Source organism: Dromiciops gliroides, chromosome 6 (assembly GCF_019393635.1).
Source record: "Dromiciops gliroides isolate mDroGli1 chromosome 6, mDroGli1.pri, whole genome shotgun sequence".
NCBI classification, from domain to species: Eukaryota; Metazoa; Chordata; class Mammalia; order Microbiotheria; family Microbiotheriidae; genus Dromiciops; species Dromiciops gliroides.
Window position 1 is genome coordinate 50921927 of NC_057866.1, and position 21640 is coordinate 50943566.

Here is a 21640-nt window from a genome sequence, read left to right on the forward strand (position 1 = left end):
GTGCTTTACCTATGTTTTCTCAGTAACGCTGGGCAAGTCATTTAACTACCCTAAGCTTCAGTTTTGTCATCAATGGGGATAATAATATTTAAACTACCTGCCACACTGTGTGATTCTGTAGAAAGTGCTTTATAAAGCCCTATAAAAACGGGAGATGCCATTAGCATCCATGATTCTACATTTTCATGAAATTTCATTTTTCTTCATTGATCCCTCATTTGAGCCAAATTAAGAGACATGTTCTTAATACAAAGAGCAAAATAATCACTATTTTCTGATTGTCACTTGTTTCTGAGCTAATTAGAACAAAAGAAAACCTATGGGAATAATAGTAAATCTAGTGACAAAAAAAGATTCCCCCATAGGTTACCATCAGTAGAAGGAGGGCACACACACAATATGTGTGACAAGGAAACATGAATGAAAAGACACATACTAGAAACCCATTTAATTAGAGCATACACAGGCAGGATACATATACATACATATATATCCACACACATCAGGAACCAATGTGACCAGGACAACTCATACCTATAATGCTATAGGGCTGCCAAGGTCCTCCAGTGATGTCCCTACCCTATTCTCTGCTGGGCATTTGGTATTGGCTCTTCTCTGATATCTCCACTGCTCTCACGGTCTTCAAGCTACTCTATGCTATTATCTATCTGACTTTAGTTTTTCAGGGCCATTTGCTGCTCTCTGTATCAAAGGGTTAGATTCTACTTGATAAGGGTAGGTTGACACTTTTAGGGTGTAGTTGAGACTGAGTCACCATAATGAGCAGGGAAGAAAGTAAGGAGAATACCCCCGTCTAAGTTAAAACCTACTCTTCTGACTAGTACCCCATCTCCCAGGCCAGGGCCTTTTCTATTCATGACCCCTTTTTGCCCATGAAATGTTTATGTGGCCTTGGGTATATAAGTATATAAAATAGGTATACATAAACTTTTACTGTTGCCAAATTTTTTGCAAAACCCCCCCCCACATTGTTACACAATCCTATATGGGGTCTTGACCCACAGTTTAAGAAGTTAGATCCTAGGGGCAGCTGGGTGGTACAGTGGATAAGGCACTGGACCTGGATTCAGGAGGACCTGAGTTCAAATCCTGTCTCAGACACTTGACACTTACTAGCTGTATGACCCTGGGCAAGTCACTTAACTCTCATTGCCCTGCCCCCCCCCCCAAAAAAAGAAAGTTAGATCCTAGGCAAACCTGCAGCCTTTGGCCCCAGACAACTATTTGGTTTAGGGTTAAAAATTCCTTTTAAATACTTGATTGTTTCTCATGTCTCCAAAACACATTTTGTGGGCTCTGCCCTCAAAAATGGAAACTGCATGGAAGCCTCACTCCCAAGCTCCTCCTTGACTGATATGCAAACAAAACTAGTTAAGCAGGAATGATCCCTATTTCTTTTCTTTTATCGTACATACCCATCAACAACAAAAACTCTTTTCTTTTTGGCCATGTTTTGGTCAGCACAAAAATCTCATAATTCGCCATAATTCTATAAAAACAACAAATTATTAAGTGCCATTAGGTATCAGGCATTGTACTTAGAACTAAAGACACAAAAACAAATATGAAATACATCCTGCTCTCAAGATTACTTTCTATTGGTGTAGACAATACATAAATAACTAGGTACAAATAGGATATTTGGAAGGTAATTTTGGGAATTAGGAAATGGGATGATCAGGGAAGGCTTCATGTAGAAGGTGGAGTTTGAGCTGAGCCTTGAGGAAGACAAGGGACCCTAAGAAGTGGAGGTAAGGAGGAAGTACATTCTAGGCATAGGTTATAGCCAATGTAGCACAGAGACTGGAAGTTGATTTTTATGTGTGAGGAACAGCAAGAAAGAATTTGGGAAGAGGAGTAGTGTATGGTAAGGCTGAAAAGGTAGGTAAAGGACTTTAAATGCCAGATAGATGTTATACCAATCAAACTTGCCAAAAGAGTTATTCTATAGAGCTAGTAAAAATAATAACAGAATTCATCTGGAAGAACAAAAGGTCAAGAATCTCAAGAGAATCAATGAAAAAAATTTTGAAGGCAGCCAAACTGCTTTTCAGTTTCCCCAGAAATTCTCGTCAAACGGTGAGTTTTTGCCCCCAAAGCTTGGGTTTTGGGGTTTATCAAACACAAGCTTACTATAGTAATTTAGTATTGTGTATTGTGTACCTGATCTATTCCACTGACCCACCATTATTTCTTATTATTGTTCTGATGATTACTGCTTTGTAATGTACTTTGAAATTTGGTACTGCTAGGCTGCCCTTCTTCACATTTCTTTTTCATTGATTCCATGTGGGAAGAATAGAAGCAGCAAGAGCAAGCATGGCATGTGTTGAGGGTAGAGATTGACCTTGCTGCACTGGGGACTCCATGTGGTGAAGTTATGTGAGGAGGCAGTGCTAAGGTGGAGCCAGTTGATGGTAGCCTATTGAAAGTGAGTTTAGGGAGAATAATCTAACATTTGTGTATCAATGGAGTGGAACAGTATTAACCATTTAAGAGGTTGTTACAGTAAACCAGGTTTGAGGGTAAGAAGCAAAGATCAAAGATGATTCTAAGAATCCAAGATTCCAGTCCAGGGTAGGGTAGATGGGAAATGGTAGTGTTATACTGACATAAAAGGGGAGCCATTTGAGGAAGAGACAGGTCATGGTTTAAAATAGACATGGTGACATTGAGGCAATAAAAATATTAAATTAATGAAAATAAAGCAAATAAAAAATCCTGAATGAGACTATTCTGTGGGGAACTGGATATAATCCAGGGAGCTAGGAAAGGACCAAAGCTGTAGACTTGAATCCTCATAGTTTGTAGAAGTTGTTTAAAATGAGAGAGCATAGGAAGAGGAGCTGAAGATTAATGGATAAATTTCCAGGTATGCCCACACTTAAGGAAGAGGCAATGGAAGATCAATTAGAGAGGTAAGAAAAAGACCAGGAAAGTAGTGTTACAGAGGGCAAGTGAGAGAAACTGAAGAAGAGAATCAATTTTCAAAGAGAATGGGAACTGGTCAAAAGGCTATTGAATTTTGATAGGAGGCGGGCATGCTGGTGACTGTTGAGAGAGTAGTTTATTTGGAGTTTGGCAGTGAAAAGAAGAGATATGAATAATACATAATGAAATGTTGGAGCTTGTAGGGATATTAGAGAAGTTAGTCAATACAGCCTGCTCATTTTACAAATGAGGAAGTAGACAGAGAAGTGAAATAACAGTCAAGCACACACATATAGAGAGTGAATGGCAAAATCCAGACTAGAAACCAGGAACTCTGACTCATGTTCCGATAGGATAGGAGTCGGACCAAGGCAAAAGGTGTTATTTTTATTTCTCCAAGCTCGGAAGGAATGGGCACTGTTTGAAGCTAGTCGTCTAGTGTAGAGGAAAACGCTATAAACATGTTGGAAAGGGGGATGAACATGGATTCAAAGCCCCCTTAGGAGGTGGGAAGGAATGGGATTGAGGGTGCAGGCAGAAGGGTGTGGGGCATTTGTTCCTCCAGGCCTTGAAGAATATAGGGGAAGGGATTTGTTGAGGTAGGGAAGTATTGCAGATAAAACTGTCAGCAGTTATTTTTGGTTTTCTGGGTGATGTAGGAGGTGAGATCATCAGTTCCAAATGGGGAGGAGGAGAGATTAAGGATCTGAGGAGAATAGCATTTGTGTAGCTATTTTAGGGAGTGACTGATGGAATAGATTAAAAATATTGATTGATTGATAGATGGATGAATACCAAGATAACTAACGGCCATCTCTTCATTATTTTCACTCTTTCATACATCGTATCAAACCAACTAATAATACATAACGGGCACCTATACTATATACAAGACACTATGATGGACCCACAGAGGATTAACGTAACTCTTCTCTGGCTTATGGCTAAAAGTCATCTGTACTTGCATCTATCAGCGGCTGCATTACAGATATGTGGAAATTAGTCCTTACCACTTGAGAGAACTTTAAGGTGTTGAGGTGGCACAGAAGATAGACTGCTGGACATGAAATCGGGAAGTCCTGAGTTCAAATTTGACCTGACATTAGCTACATCACACTGGGCAAGTCAGTTAACTGTTCAGTACCTCAGCTTTCCCACTTATAAAAGAGGAAAAATAATGGCACTTACCTCCCGATATTGTGAGGATAAAATGACATCTTTGTAAATAAACCATAAATCACTATATAAATGCTCTTTTTATTATTATTATTATTATTATTATTTAAACTACTTAACTTGAAAATGTGTGGTTTTCAAAGTTGTGAAGTAGTAATATTAACAACTGACATTTATATAGGACATTAAGGTAGACCAAGTTTTATAAATATCACAATATATGTAGAGTACCTTGTAAACTTTAAAGCTCTATATGTTAATTATTATAATTATCCCAATTCAGTCAATTAAACATTTATTATCTCATTTCATCCTCACAATAGCTCTGTGGAATTAGTACTTCAGGCATCATAATCACAGTTTTACAGTTGAGGAAACAGGTCAGGTGCTTTGCCCAAGGTTATTAAACCAGAAGAGGGATTTGAATCGAGGGCTCTCTGTAATCCAAATCTGGAGAATAGAGCACATGTAGACTCTAAATAGCAACATGGTTTTTTTGTGACTGTTTTTTTGGAAAAGAAATACAAAAAGAGCTGGAAGGGTTTAATAAATCCATCTGCCCTTGCAAATTTGTGTTTGCACAAAGGTGAGTACAGATGTGGTTCCATAAAAATAAATCAGGCAACTCAATTTAGAATGTTGTACATATGCTTTCTCTTTCCTTAATTAAGTTTAACATTTCAAAGTTATTCTTAAAGACAGTTAAAATGCTACTGAGAATTCTGAAAGGAAAAAAACAAACACCTCATTTTGAAGTGACGCTGATTGTATCCCATTCTTTATTGCATTAGAGATACCCTGGGCCCAAAGAAAAGGATTATGGTAATTATACATCTCCATTTTTGCTCAAATTCTGCATAAGAGCTGTGTTGACCTGATGCTACTAGCTGGTTCTTTTCCTTCCTTCCTTCCTTCCTTCCTTCCTTCCTTCCTTCCTTCCTTCCTTCCTTCCTTCCTTCCTTCTTCCTTCCTTCCTTCCTTCCTTCCTTCCTTCCTTCCTTCCTTCCTTCCTTCCTTCCTTCCTTCCTTTTCTTTTTTGCAGAGCAATGGGGGTTAAGTGACTTGCCCAGGGTCACACAGCTAGTAAGTGTCAAGTGTCTGAGGCTGGATTTGAACTCAGGTCCTCCTGAATCCAGGGCCGGTACTTTACCCACTGGGCCACCTGGCCGCCCCCAACTAGCTGGTTCTTAAAGACCAAGGCCCAGACAGAAGAACATGGAGTTTGGAGTCCTAGGACCTGAGTTTGAATCCTGCATTGCCACTTATTACCAGTGTGGTGTGAGGCAAGTTATTCCACTGGTCTATGCCTCAGTTTCCTCATATGTAAAATGAGCAGAAGGAACTAGACGACTTCCAATGGTACTTTCAACACAGTCTAGAGATTAATAATAAGCACGGAAATGCACAGTAATTTTTCAACTCAGTACATAAACATGCCTTGTTTTTTGCAACAGATGTATTTTTAAAGTTTTGTGTAAATCAGATACTATTTCTTTTTTTAACATTTTGAGATGTCTGGTACTGAAAAGTGCCCTCTGATACATCTTGTCATGAAAAATCCCTTGGTAAAGTGAATGGCCAGACCTAACTTTCAGTTGTATTTTTATGCTGCCATGTAAAGATTTTCCTTAAAATGAAGGTGCTTTTTGCCTGACTTGAAATGTTTTCTTACACAGAAAGGGAAATTGAAACTTATGATCTGACTCATCTGGTAGCAAGGCAGAGTAGAAAGGGGGCAGACATGAGGTCAAAGGTTCTGGGTTAAAATTCTAGCCTGCTCCTTATTATTTGTGAAACTTTGGTCAAGTCATCTATTCACTTCCTTTGGCCCCTGGCTGCTCATCTGTAAAAGGAGAGGGAGAATAAGTTGATCTCAAAGGTCCCTTTTAGTTCGAAATCTATATTCCTATGTTACTGTGTCTGATGGTTGTAAGTCTGTATTTGTACATTCTGGCCAATGTAGGCAATTGAATCTAATCCCGTGAATCTGCCTACTATGAAACTCTCAGTTTAACTATACAGTTGTGAGTCTAACTTGTTTTTTTAATATATGTATGCCTTTTGCACAGTTAAATTCTAGAGGTGCTGGGTGAATGAACCTACTTGTATAAAAGACCCAATTTATTAAGTATGAAAGCAAAAAAGATATATCCATTCAAATACTTTTTATACAGATTTATAGATGTAATATAAAGAAAAATAATTTACCAAAAAGTACTAGTTTTAAGAATAAAACTATTTTGAATTAGCCAATACAATGTGAAAATATAATACATGTTATCCACAATCAATGAATATAATCTTCAAAATTAAAAAAAAATTAACAGTGGCATTTCTCTGGTGAAAAAAAAGTATATCAAAGGAGTTTAAGGAACTTGCTGAGATAATTCAGGAAAAGTTTATCTTGTTGAAACTACAAAGTGCAATGAGGTTAGCTGTCTGAAAGGCCCCCATTTTGTCTAATATATGAAGACCTAGAAGAATGCTTTCATTTGAGGGTTAGCTTCAGTTTAGATAAACTTCTGAACTTCAATTGTTTCCGTGCCCCAGCCCAACAAAGTCAGATTTATATTTCAGAATTTGGTGTTGCTTTTCTTCATACAGAGCGTAAAACCTTCTCTTTGGCTGGGTGAAATACCACAGTGTATTGGGAGGTCCAATCCACAGCACTAGGCTTGAACAAGCCAAAGCATCCACACTGAAAGAAGTCAGCAAGGTTCTGAGTGAATCCATGGCTGCCCAAGGAAAGAAGAGAGAAACAGGACTTAGTGGGTTGCCTCTGATCAGCTCTGGGCATTACTTACTGAATGGTCCAGGTCTACTGTTGGTCTGAGTCCCTTACAGGGGTCCTTTTCCTTGGTTTTCCCCAGTTACTCTACCGTGGCTTTTCCAGTGGTTGTAGGCTCCATCTTCCAAGGGTTTGTCAGTACCATCAAAATGTCACTTCCTTTCCGTTTAAAATGCTACTCCCCTGGTCCAGGTTACCACTTCATACTTGGACTATTATAATCGTAGCACCCTTTCTGGCCTCCTTGCCTGTCTCACCCCTAATTCATCCTATACTCTGCTACCATAAAAGAATCCTTATTAAAAAATTGGTTTATATTCATCACTGCTCTGGTCAACATGGCTCCTCATGGCCCAGAAGGTTAAGTCCAACCTCCTTCTGCTGGCATTTAAGGCCCTTTATAATGTGGCCCTGACCTCATTTTCTACCATCTCTCCTGGAAAACACCTTACCAGAAAGATTGTACTACTCATTGTTTTCCAAGCAAATCATAAGCATTCCCCTATCTGTCCCTTTACTCACACCTACTTGGAAAAGGTCTTCTCCTCCTCCTCCTTTGCCTGTCTGAAGCCTCCCTTTCCCTCAAGGCTGTTGGACCATCTTTACAAAGCCTTCCCAACTGCTCCTGCCCTTGGTGATTACTTCTGTGTCCTATGGCTCCTCCTCACACACTTGCCCATCTCCACGCTAGCTAAAGCACTACTTGAAGGAAGGTACTTCCCCTCCAAGTTTACCTTCCATCTACTTCTCCATGTGTATACACTCTCAGGTGTCTAAGTTGTACGTGCCAACCTGTGCATCTGTGGGGAGGGGACATTTGTCTTTGTGTCCCCAGTGCTTAGTACAATGCTTGGCACATAGCAGGTATTTAATAAATGCCTGCCTGTTCATCTCTAGCATTTATCGGATGCAACACTTGCATCATACTTAGCTTAAGCTACCTGATACTTTAAGAAAACCACATTGTTCTGCCAATACTATTATTCTGTAAACCTCTGAGGGAGGGGAGCATGTGTTTTCTCTTTGGATCCAAGTCCCTAGCATAAAATACCCTGTACATGGTCATTGCTCTCTACATATTTGGAATTCTTATTAGTAAGAAGTATTTTACTTCTGGAGATACCTAGGCAGCTTACTGGATAAGGTGCTGGACCTAGAGGAAGGAAAACCTGAGTTCAAATCCTGCCTTAGATACTTACTAGCTGTGTGTGGCCCTATGCAAAACACGTAGCCTCTCTCTCTGCCTCAGTTTTCTTATATGTAGAATGGGGATAATATTACTAGCTGTGCAACCCTGGTCAAGCCATTTAATCTGTCTGCCTCAGTTTCCTTACCTAAATAATGGAGATAATAATAGTACAGTGCCTAGCACACGGGAGGCACCACCTCTCAAGGTTGTTGTGAAAACTAAATGCAGTCAAATGAGTAAAGGGCTTTACAAGCCTTAAAGATCTCTATCAATAAGCTCGCTCTTATGATGAGTATTATTACTCATGCTGATAGTAGAAAAACGGAAAGACTTCAGAGTCAGCCACTGAAACACTGCCAGACAGCATTTGCCAGGCAGCCCTGTCAGTCCTCAGAGGCTGAGCCATCCTTGGCAGGAAGGCAGATACCTCTTCTTTTCCCTCCCTGCTATCTACTTCTGGCTGCCAAAATGTGGCACTATGTATTTGGTCTTTTCCTTACCCAATCACTGAGGCATCGTTGAAGTTATCATCGCAAGCCCGGCCCTTTATCTCCTCACCACCTCCTGAAGCCTCATTTCTCCAAAGAAGCCGATCTCTCTCTTCTCTCTGTGCATGTTGCAGCCCAGCCAAGTCCCAGCTCCTGACTTTCTTGTGAGAAGGCCTAACAGTTTTTATCTTGTACTGTGATGGGCTTTAAAATAGACTTCTTGTGGAGATATACTGGGAACATTTGCCTGAGGGGGCTCTGGGTCACCTCAGCAGCATTCCTAGACCTGACATGTGAAGCCAGGGTACAGATAAGCTTCAGAGTCTAGTCTTCACATACCAAAGACTTAAGACTTTTCTGCAAATACCCCTGTCTCCATCTGGGAATAAACTTCACAATTTTGTATATGTTTATGGCTCTGGATATAAAAACAAAGAAAAAAGCAGCACAAACTTGAGGAGCTAGTTTCATTTTGATATAGATAGAGAAATTAAGCAGCTAGACAAAGGAATACAGAGGTGCCTGGCCAGGTTGAGTCTTGGCAAGCCTCATGACTACCCTCTTTTCACAGAGGGCCTCGTGGCCTGGCTTCCTCACCGAATTCTTATCTACATCCTGATACCTTCACATGAGCAACGTGCAGCCTTGTGACTGTGAGGCTTGTGGGGAGACACCACTTGCCTCAGCATCATCTCAAAAGTAGCTTATGGCTTATGTCAAGCAGGGCCCAAAAGCTGCCCACGAACAGCAGGTCTGACCACAGCAGCTATTTGGGGACTCTCTCTGGGTAGTGTCCTGGCAAGCAGCTCCATGAGCTCAGAGAGGGGGGCCCTTTTGAGAGAGACAGGGTCAGGGGGTGGGAATCAGGACGACTGGCAGGGCAATTCTGGGAGCTGTGGGTGATAGCTGGCCAGGACACTGCCCACTGGGGCGGCTGGCCCGGGTCTGTGCTGAGGAAGGAGATCCCTACTTACTTGTATGGTGTCTTCCTGAGTGAAAAAGCCTGTTTCATGTGCCTGCTCTGCTTCACCAGGCTGATTCTCTCATGTGACGTCAAGCCCAAAACTGCAATCTGAAAGTGTAGCAAAGGTAATGGAAAACAATTTATTCCTGACATGTTAAAGGGCATCCAAAGCTTTTCAAGAGCCTTTCCAAATGAGATGATGCTTAGCTGTTCAACCAGAAAATGAAGCCTACAACCTGCACATATTGTAGTTGCTCTTTTTTTGACCAATTATCTATCAAACTGGTATTAACCTCCTTTAAGAAACCATCGTGCCATAAAACAAGTGTGTGATCTCTCCTTTCTCTGAAGAAGTGGGGGGCTATGGGTATATAACATGGCATACACTGTCATACTTGGCTGACATATTGGTTAGCTTTTCTGAACTCCTTTTCTCCTCCTCTTTTTCAATTCTTTGATACAAGAGTTGGTCAGCTGAGTAGAAGAATATATATATATATATATATAATACATATATGAGTAAAAATTTAAAATTAAATTTAACATTGAATATGAAAAGGTACACACTTGGCTCTTTTAAATTGCTTTATTATCTTATAGGGTAGAGCATAAATTTAGAGTTGGAAAGGACCTTAATAGTCATTTGTTCCAACCTAAAGTTAATAATTCTGACTATGAATACAATTAATAAGAACTACAAATACAATCTGCATTTCATTTGCAGATTAAGGAAATTATCTAAGGTCTATATTAGAATATATTGTTTTGAATTTAGCACCTGTTTTTATGAATAAAGCCAGAGTTATTTTTTGGTAGCGTTTATATGCCAAATTTCTGAAAAGAAAAGATTGACAATTATCACACCTGGAAGGTAAGAATAAAATGGTGTAACTTGAATTAACCTTATGATTTTGGATTTACTGTAGCCAAACTTCAATTTAACAGGATGAATTTCACAGAATCCTTCAATATTAAAAGTGTAAGGTCCCTTTAAAATGATCTAGTGGGGTAGCTAGGTGGCGAAGTGGATAAAGCATCAGCCCTGGATTCAGGAGTACCTGAGTTCAAATCTGGCCTCAGACACTTGACACTAGCTGTGTGACCCTGGGCAAGTCACTTAACCCCCACTGGCCCACAAAAAAAAAAAAAAAAAAAAGGTAAAATGATCTAGCACCCTCGTTTGACAGATACCAAGGTTCACAGAGAGGGGGTAAATTGCCCATGGTCATATGGTTAAAAATGTAACCAAGTTAGGACTTAGGACACAGACCCCAAATAATCCAGGAATAGAAGATAGTATGACTTCCTAGCTGGTTGAGCATTAAATAGAAAACCCTTAAAAAACAAAGCTTGTGTCCTTGAAAAACTCCTCTATTAGACTGTAAACTCCTGAAGGGCAGGGACTCTCATTTCATGTCTATCCTTAGCACCTAGCAGAGGGCACTGGAAATAAAGGTACTCATTTATGAGCTAACTTTTCTGCCTCCATAACTACAGTAAGAAGTCTAAATCTTTTATGATTTCCATGCTGCCTTACGTATAAGTTCTAGATAAACACAGAACTTCTCAGAACCCCTGGGAGTCATGCAGGGCCTCGTTCTCACTGCCCACTCCTGGCAATGTGGAAGACGGGATTGATCCACAACCACCACATGCTGTCCTCAGAAGTTATCCTGTGGACTAAATGTCTCCCATCAGCTTTTCTCTTATACGCTCTTTTATTTTAAAGGCAGAAACACAGCGACTAAGTCCCAGTTAGTGAATTGAAGGTTCTAGTGAATTAGGTTCCGAATAATGAAGGTTTTGAGTTGGCTCAAGTAGCCATGATTTGTCCATCCAACAAGGGGCTCCTAGTAGCAGGAAGAGTGAGCAGCAGTAGCAGGATGTCAGACTCAGAGGACATGAAGGGAGGCATGCATAGCTGGGAATAAAGTAGGTGGAGGCTGGTTGGCTGGTGCCCAGGAACCTGAGGTCTGCAATGGCTACCACCCTCTTTAGAGGTATTATCACCACATCAATTAGCTACTATTTCACCCTTTCATTCCTTCCCCAACCACCACCATAAGCAACAGTTTCCGTGGTTGGAGAATGTGAAATGTGCCTTGGTAATGTTTCATGAAAGTAAATAAGAGAAATGAAGGAATAGAGATGTAAGTAGCTAGAAAATGGTTCCCAGAGACATTATAAGATGTAAAAATAATACCTGATAGAACTGATTTAATAACAAAAAAGTAGACCATGATACATGGAAAGACGCCAGCATGAAGATATATAGAATCCAAGGAGAACAGGACACAATCTGATTGAGGTAGGTCCAGGCTCCATCTTGACTGTAGGTTGTAGTGCAATGATTGGACCAATCTGTGGATTAACAAAAAGGAACTAATTGGAAACAAAACAAAGAAAACAGAAGAATGATCTCTCTCTCTCTAAAAGGATAAAACCATTGCAGGTCCAGTGGAGGAGAACAAGATGCAGTCTATGTGTGCACATGTCAGAAAACTCCAGAAATTTGTGGTGTGAATAGCAGACCTGGAATTAAGATGAGAAGATGTTTTCTCAGGATCACCATAGGCTGTGGGTTGATAACAAATGAAGAGAGAAAAGAAATGACGGGGGGAAAAAGGTGCCATTAAACTCAAAAAGAAAAAAACGCTAGCAGATTCGGCATAAAATGCACTGGGAGAAAGTGACTCACTTGAGGATTTGCCAGCTGAAAATAATTATATCATATATATATATGTGTGTGTGTGTGTGTGTGTGTGTTGTTTTTGGTATAACACACACACAAAGCTTGGGGGAAAGGGGGGACAACCATTCCTTTTCTACAAAACGCTCTAGTTAGTCTAAGAATTGCAAATAGCACACCTTCTCTTAATAGGGAGGTTAAGAAGTTCTTTATGCAGGGTTCAACTCGGGGAGGACTGGAAGAGAACTTAGAGATCATCGAATCCAAGGGATCCCCAAACTATGGCTTTCAATAGGCCTCTTGCACTTATCAATGTAAAATATGAAATAAATTCTAGAGTTTACCATGTATATGTATGTAAGAAAATAACATTAATTTTTTACAGAGAAAAATGAACCCTTGATAAGGTCCTTGTACACCCCCTCCCCTGAGGACTGTGTGTACCCCAGGTTTGGAAGCTCTGGTCTAGTCCATCCGATCTCATTTCACAGGTAAGGAAACTGAGGGTATGGAAATGAAAGGAACTTGCCCCAGACACGGAGAATTTAAGCTGAAGAGCCAGGATCTCTGAATCGATCAGATCACCTTTCCACCTTACTCTGACTTATAAAGGCACTTGCAGTAACAAAACGGTGAACACAAACAGGTCTATACTATTACCCATTTGCCCACTGTGTCATGTCTCCTTCTGGCAGATGATCAACCAAGGATATACAAAGATCAAAGTAAGTGGTGCCTCTTCATCAGAAGGGAAAGGCTCAGAGACAGTGAGAATCAGGAAAACAATGCAGAGCTGGATCTATATTCTCCCGACTTAGTGGCTCTCTCCAGACCCCCTCTATTAAGTTAGTGGGAAGTTTCATCTATCCATAACCTCTCCTGACTCTTGACACCAAACCTAGAGTTCCCTGAGGGAACCACCTGAAGATGGAGAGAGAAATGAGGTGGCCCTTGATGATGAAAGAGAATGAAGGAGCAGGTCTCTCAAAGTGAAATTAAATAACTATTACAATCACCACGACCATGTAGAAAGGATAATAGCTTTTTAAAATAAAGGACGATAGGTTTGTAAAATTACAATTCTGCAGAGCTGCACAATGGACTTTCATAAATACCTCTGACAATTTGATCATTTTATACTTTCCCCGCCAAAGGGGAAAATTATAAATTATAAATTCCTGAGATGCAGTAAAAATGTGTGCTGTCTTTAGTATAGACCATTTGTTCAATTTGGTCCTGAAGTAAATTTCCTAAATCTAGCCCTTCCTTCTCCCGAATTTTTTTTAAAAATTAAAGCTCTTAGACTCCCACCCACCTTTCCTGAATGAATACATGCCAGCAATGTTCTGCCAGCAATCATCAGGGGGCAACAATCAAGGCAACAAGTTAAAGTAATTTATACTCTCTATAAAGCTCATTAGGATGGTGAAGGGAGATAGCTGGTACGCACCTGATGTCACAAAGTAATCATTACAATTTCCAACAGCAGGTGAAGGGAACAGCTGACATGGAGCAAGCAAGAATGGGCATCCACTTGTTTTTAAATCTCAGCTGCTTCCTTTAAAAGGACTTTACATAAAATCACATAATCCCCAACAGGTGGATTTGGGGAGTAGTGATGATTTAAGCTCCACCCTTATTTAACTCAGAGGAAGTGAATTGTGAGGCACTTGCTAACTAGCTGACGGACTGGACAGACTACCATGAGGAGGGGAGAGAGCATGGTGAGAGCAGTTTGTGTTTGGGCCACACAGCAGGCAGCTCTGAAAGCAAGGGTTTGGAGGGGTGGAGGTGGAGTGCTAGCAGGAAGTTCATTAGATATAATGTGGTAACCTTTTCAAGTATATGCCCAATGTAAAATGCAAAGTATAACTAATGTTGAGAAGACATGAGTCAACAAAAAAATTACTAGTGCCAGGATTAAAAAAAAGAAAAAAAAACAACAGTGAGTTTTCAATGAGTTGGTTGGGTCATTGAATTTATTTATTTTATTTTATTGGCTCATTGAATTTAGAGCTGGACAAGATCTTAGAGGTGACCCATTTCAATCTACAAGTAAAGTGACTTCCCCAAAGTCACCTGGGTAGTAAAATAGAAGTCAGAACTAGTAAAATAGCAGGGCCTCTCATTGCAAATCCAGGACTCTTGGCAAGACGGTAAGTGATGGTAACTGGAACTAACTTACAACCCTATTAATACCTATTAATACATCCTTATGCTGGACGCAGGCATCAGATAACGATTATTTTTAGTGAAGAGAATGAAGAGGAGAGACATGAGTGTGATGTAAAACTTGGTTCCTCTCCATTAAACTAAAGTCCAAGTGACAAGTACAAGTCCCTTCTCTGAGACCAATACAGAAAGGTCTTTCAAGGAATATGCTTTGCAATCAGGCCTAAAAAGGAAAACTCTCCAAATGAGCTAGGATACTAGAAAAAGCCTTTTCCTTTTTGCATGGCCAGGCACGACCCAGAAGGTTTTAAAAGGACAACACTCTGGAAGCTTGGAAGGCAAATATGTTGGCAACCACTTTTAGTTACAGAGGTTGCCACAAGAAGTGATTTCAGGGCTAGGAGTGCCATAAGGAACTGGTTTGAGAGGTGTGTCCATCACCACAGCTAACCAAACTCACAACATAACACGACTGAATAATTTTCAAAGGCAGGAAAAATTCCCACCCATAAGAAATAGTCTAGAAATGATTTTAAACACATAAACCAAATCCATCCTGATTTAATTTAAACCAATTTCCTTTTGATCAGTCGATAGGAGAAATGGAGAAGAACTGCTTAGTATCCTTTGTAAAAGGCCACTGTGTTCTTTCATAATGTTATTAAATTCTCACAGCTTTCTTTGTTCCAGGCTACACAGATTTGTTTTTTCTCACAGGCTCCTACTCCTGACCCCTCCCATTCTCTCTAAGTTCCTACATCTATATTCCCACCTGTGGATCATAGTGTGTGTGTGTGTGTGTGTTTTAAAGCATCATCCAGTTTGGGCTTAGCTGATTGTTCATCATTCTTTGCCAATATACTTGCACCAAGCAGGTTCTTTCTCATCTGGAATTCTGGTAGTTCATCTTATTTCCCCAGGTGGCCTGCCCTCGCTGAACTTGTATGTCTAATAATTTTTCCAATTTGACAAGAACCCTTTAAATTCTCATCTCTTCTAAGTTTATTGGGAAATATCTCTTAGCTTGGTGCCATTAGCCAATCCAAAGAGCAATGTCATCATTCAATCATTAGGTTATGAATGAAAACTAATGAACAATACCCTTACCTCTTATGACTTCAAAAATTGATGAAGTCCCATAGATAGCCATTTGTGAATGACAACAATAATAACAGATAGTATTTATATGATATGTAGTTCATATTTGTATAATACCATACATTTGGCTCAAAGCACTTAATATTTATTTTACCCTATTCAATAACCAGAAGAGCCTCTGAGGGAAGTTGTGTGGTTTACCAACATTGAGGCAGAATGGTAGAAAAGTAATCAGAGAGGCCATGGGTGGATGGACCAATGTGTGGAAAAACAACAACCAACGAACCATACTTACAGAGAAGAGTTGCATATAACATCCAATCACAGACTATGGCAAGGAAAATTAAGAAGAATATATAATAGTGATGATTTCCAAAACCTGAATTCAAAAAAGAAAAGAAATACTGAATAATTCCTCTTAATTTTTTCCCATTTTAAAATAATTAACACTTTTCTATCAAAGGCTTTTTATGAAGTGAAATACAAATAAGGTCATCCCATTAAACAATAATGAAAACAAAACCCAACAATTGTCATCTTGCTTGTCAGCCACTCTTAGGGAAGTATGGAACCCAATGAGAATTTTAGTCTGTCCCTTTCTCTAATAACCCTTTTATTCATCTTAAATATGGTTAAAATGAACAATAAAAGTGACCCTGACCAACGAAATGGGGAATATCAACTTTAGGAAAAGGGGTTGGTAGAAGTATAATAAACACAAAGAAAATGGAGCCACTGACCACATTGCAATAGCTGGCTACTGCTCCTGAGACACCTGACTCTTATGTTACAAAAGGGCAGACATTGCGAGAGAAACGAAGGTCTGTGGATGGAGTGAAATGCACAAGAAGGTGCCCCAGAGAAACCTGCCCTGGTCTATGGCTGCCTCTGGCTCTCCTCCCCCAGGATGGGTGGAGAGCTGGCTGGGTCCCCTGAGCCCTTTTACAATCCCTGAGGACTCCACTTTCCTACTTTCCAAGAGATGATCTCCTTTAAGATGGAAGGACCAACAAAACATGTATCTTTGCCTTCCCTATGCTAATCACAGAGGATCAGTTTGTTGTTTTTAATTAAATGTGTATACATGTATGCCCACGTGCCCACACGGACATAAACATGCAGATTCACCTATACAGCGTCCAGTCCACAGGCAGTGCTGATCATAGCGAGCCACACAGGAATTACAGACAGGACAGTGGAGGGATCTTAATGGCTTCTTCACCTAAAAACAGACATGTAAGCACTCACATTGTGCATTAATTGAAAGACAGCCATTGCTTCAACTTTCATAGTAGAAAAAGCCCTAGACAAAGACGATATTTTTTATAAATATTATTTGCCCCATACTTTCTGATTGACATTAAATAAGTCCCTTCTTCTATATGGGGTTCAATCTCCTGACCTGAAAACATGGGGATTGGACTAGTGATCTCTATGCTTTTTGAATTATAGACTGAATATTAATCTCAATTATTATTTAATGAAGAGATAGGGATAGAGATCAACACTTCTTAAACTTTTTCCATTCGTGACCCTTTTTTGCTTGAGAAACTTTTACACAACCCTGGGCAAATAGGTATATATAAACTTAGGTATAAATAAACTTAGTGTTGCCAAATTTTTCACCACCCCTAAATGCAGTTATGTAACCCCATATAGGGTCTCGACCCACAGCTAAGAAGCTAGGGTATAGATAATACAAAACAGCAGACAATCAATAGATTATTTCAATTTGACTCTAGAATGACACCTAAAATTTTGGGCAGTAGATTTACTATCATGATTTATATTAAGGTTAGTTTTTATTTTTTGAGCAAGCCATAGTAAACAGTAGAATACATGCTGGGTAGAAGAGGGAAGCTTACTAGGGACAAACAAAAGTCACTGATAATTTTTAAAGTGAATAATTGAGAGTTCATAGAATTTAAAGTTGGAACAGACTCCAAAGATCAACTAAGTCAAACCCACTTATTTTGAAGATAAGAAAACAAGCCCAGAGAGGTTAAATAACCAAGATCAACCAGGTATGAAAACAGCAGAATCAAGACTCAAACACAGGCCTTCTGATTTCACACCCGGTGTTCTTCCTAAGACAGGTAAGCTGTACATACATTATGCAGTATTTATAAAACTTTCCCATGGCAGATGATCTTTTTGACATTACTTAAAAATCAGATCTTGGTAAAGATAAAGGAACATAGGAATATTAAAAAAAATTTCTTAATGAAAGAGAGACACCCCACTCCCACTCCCTACCCCTGTAATGCCATCTGAGTAGTTTGCTTTTATTATGAAAAAGAATACACAGAAGAGGTTCACTTACAAGACAGGTTGTGCAAAATGTTCTGAAATCCAGGCAACCAGCTTCTGCAAGGGCAATGATATTCTGAAAGACATAAGAAAATGACATTATGATTTTGTTTCTTATCTAATTATGTATGACTAAGGAGCATGGCACAGACCACAGGTAGACAGAAAACAATTTGGAAGAGTTCGTTATACAATGGAAATTTTGTAACTTTTCAAGACTACATTTTCTATTGTAGTCCATAAATCTGGATGCATATAGACTTGCAATACCATCTCAGTGACAACTTGCTGCTTCTTCTGACTAGTGAACAAAGTCAGATGTTAAGAGAGAAGGTGGCACCATAGGTCATATTTATTCTTGATTTTAGGGAAGCGACTGCCCAGTAAAGGTCAGAAGTGCCCTCACCAACCTGTTAAAGGGCACTTCACTGGCACTCACAGACAAGGAGAGATGTCCTGCTGTTAAGGATGTGTATTTACTCTGGCTGCAGTCCTGCCTAAGTGGAGAGGAAAGGACTACCACAGGAAAGGCCTTAAAATAGTCAGAAATCACTGAACCCTGATTTTGAGCTAGAATCCAACCTCCTCCCCTTACAGTTGGGTAAACTGAGGCCCAGAGGGATTAAGTGACATGCCTAGGGTCCCACAGTTAGCTTCTGAGGCAGGATTCAAACTCAGGTCTCCCTCATTCGAAGTGTCACACTACTAACTATGCCACCTAATATATTATGGACAGTCCACCAACAAAGGTTTGGCTGTTGATAATAAATAGAGACAGAACAAAACAAAGTGGAGATATTCCACGGTTACATTTCAAACAAAAGTAAAAATCAATGGAGCTACTTAAAGAGTTTACCGTTTTCCTTTCTTCTTCTGAAGTTCTGGAGTAGCCAGGATCAGTGACCCAGGTTTTGTAGAAAAAGTAGAGGAAGCCAATCACACTGAGAAAGAAAGAAACCTGAAGAGGAGTGCCTGTTAAATGTAAAAGCCAGGTCAAGGAATATAGGAGTCAGTGTTCTAGCCAATCAAATGGGACTGAGCTTTCCATACCATATTCCTCCTTCCAGGGTCTATCCCATCACCCAGTTGTTTAGACTCAGTAGCTAAACAGCTAGTAGTTAATTCTTCCCTTTCCACCCCCCCCCCCAACATGTAGCTAATAATAGCTTAAGGTGTTACTTCACCTCAAAATATTTGCTTCTTATTACGGGACCTCTACGAGACTATATTTAGCCTCTAAAGAACAGAAGAAACAAATCTCTAAATACTTTAGGGGAAAAAGATAGAAAGGGAAGAGCAAGGAAGAAGGAAGGAAAATCTAATTTTATTGATAATTATGCTAAAACTATTTAAAAGCAGCTTCTGTAGTTAATCTAAAGCAGCACATTCTTTGTAAGAAAAATTTCAAATATAATCAGCTTTTATGTAAGTTAGATAAGCTTGAAAAATTTACTTATCTTAGATGATGGTACAATTCACATTTACTAATCCTTGTAATAGTATTACAATGGAAAGCTGAATGGCTGGGTGTAAATAGGCTTTAGAACATTAAGAAGAATGAATTGCCTTGCAACATGTGAGAGAGGGATAATAGCTAGAAAGGCCTTACCATTACCTTGGTATACTATTTTTTTTTGTTTTGTTTTTTTGTTTTTTGGTGAGGCAATTGGGGTTAAGTGACTTGCCCAGGGTCACACAGCTAGTAAGTGTTAAGTGTCTGAGGTTGGATTTGAACTCAGGTCCTCCTGAGTCCAGGGCCGGTGCTCTATCCGCTGCGCCACCTAGCTGCCCTTTTTTTGTTTGCTTGTTTTTTTGTTTACCTTGGTATACTCTTAATGCCAAGAGATAAAGAGGAAGGCCCTCAACTATTGAGAGAGACCAACTGGGGAGGATTCACAAAGAGCCAGGTAAAATGATGGGGGTTGTTAGAGGCAGGACCCACATTGTTTAGGTTACAGTTCTATTTAATCACAGTAGTGTACATAATATTATGGTAAGGTTATTTGTAGTGGAAAAAACCACCTACTAGGAACAGCCAGCAGAGATCAGAGGGCTTAATAAAGAACATATTCTTAAGTAGATATATCTCCCTTTTGAAATCGCTTTGAAATCGAAAAACAAAATAACAAAGGGAAAAATTGCTTTGTCATTGTGACAAAATGATGACAGTGATTAGTCTTATAAACACTAATTTTGACTATAAGAAAAGGGTGAGTCTCCTGACATCCAGTGACTGTCATAGTCTTTCTATTGTTAGTATTCTTGCATAGCACAGAAATTGTCATTTAAAGGGGTTGGGGGTAGAAACTGGTTTAAGAAACACACCCTAAAATCCAGAGGCCACATACCATAAGTGTGGTTGAACCCAATAAGCATGGGAAATGGTTAGTACCCTTCGCTGTGGCTTGTTTATAGTTGTCTTTAAGGATTATGTGGTTTAGACTCCCCAGTTAATTTTTGTACATATTTATAATATGTTATAGCTAGCACACACCCATAAGGTGTCTCCCCATTGCCCTCAGAGTGACATTCCTTTTATTTCTTCAGAAGGTACATTGTTCCATGATTCATAGTCAAATCACAGAAGTATATTGGCAATAAAATGACGGGCTGTTTTTTCTGGCAGAAGTTTGGAGTCATTAAAATCACTAGTCCCTGCTCCACTCCCTATTTAATTCTGGATTCAAGTGTTGCACTGATAAAATGCAACAAAACAAATTCAGACTCAAGAAAACAATGAACAAACAAAAACTTAGGGGAAGGCCTCTTGACCACTAGGTAGATCCTCTGTGGAAGATCTGTGGGGGAGCAGGACCAAGAAGTGCACATAATGAAAAGGCCTGGCTGGGTCACAAGTGGCATCAATGAAAGGAACAGATGCACTGATGAAATCACAGATCTATCACTATCTGGAATTATTGACTCCTCTCAGCCCAATTAGCTGGTATAGGCTAACACCAAGCATCCTCCTGTGGAGGAATGACATCAGGAATGGATCAAGGAATGGCTCTTGCCTTATCCTATCTGCAATGAGGATATCCCCAAACAAGGAAACTTGCCTTTAAGTGTGGATAACTTCCCATCAGCAGCACCCCCCTTCCTCTCTTAGAAGAAGAGTCCAATCTAGCACCCTGGCATTTCCCTTGAAGTTTTCTCAAAATAAAGGCTATGTCTATTGTGGAAAGGATGGGTTTGTGTTTTAAAGGCTGATACTGGCTTACAAAAGCTAGTGTGTCTACTCCCCCGGACTCTAGTATGTAGGTGTGGAAATGATGGCAAGTTAGGGCAGTAGCAAAGCCATTGTGGTCAGAGGTATTGGTGGAGCAGATCCTGATGTGTCTGGGACCAGCCAAACACTTGCCATAGGTCATGCCACCCATGTATGAGCTCTGTTGGGCTCTTGGGGAGTACAGAATCTTCATACTGTTACTGTAAAGATGAATATATTGAAAGGAAGGGCCAGGTGAGGTCTCTAGCTTCTTTGCTCTCTTTATTACAATGCAGTTGCTGTGGCAATATAAAGACCAATTTAGAACCACTGCCTAGGAGACTCAGATGCTTCAGTTTTTATAAACTAGCTAGAGTCAGACTCACGGCAGAAAAGATATTACTAGTAACAGCTCCTGACTTTGTCTCCCTCTTTACACAAGATCTAAGCTTGCTGGTTGAAATATGGGGAAAAAAAAAAGATAAAGGCTGTATAAACTGATTTTTTGGGTGAAATTAAATCATATTTTAAATAAGAGCACTCACTATTTAAAGGAACTTTAGGATGGATCACTGAAAAGTAATTATCTCTTAATTTTTTTTTTCC

The 21640-nt window shown here is 39.7% G+C and overlaps 1 protein-coding gene across 2 annotated transcripts in view; it reads right to left on the minus strand.

The window, feature by feature from the left end:
- Positions 1-5198: 5198 nt before the first annotated feature.
- The window catches only part of ZDHHC13 (zinc finger DHHC-type palmitoyltransferase 13), a 59130-nt gene continuing 42688 nt past the window's right edge, over positions 5199-21640 (minus strand). For both annotated transcript variants that reach the window (XM_043973410.1, XM_043973412.1), the window contains exons 11-17: positions 18683-18807; positions 17840-17902; positions 16645-16738; positions 15812-15895; positions 11761-11918; positions 9568-9665; positions 5199-6863 (exon numbers count right to left, since the gene is read on the minus strand). In XM_043973410.1, coding sequence (XP_043829345.1) covers positions 6725-6863; positions 9568-9665; positions 11761-11918; positions 15812-15895; positions 16645-16738; positions 17840-17902; positions 18683-18807 — 761 coding nt within the window. In that variant the 3' untranslated portion in view covers positions 5199-6724. The remainder of the gene's footprint in view (positions 6864-9567; positions 9666-11760; positions 11919-15811; positions 15896-16644; positions 16739-17839; positions 17903-18682; positions 18808-21640) is intronic.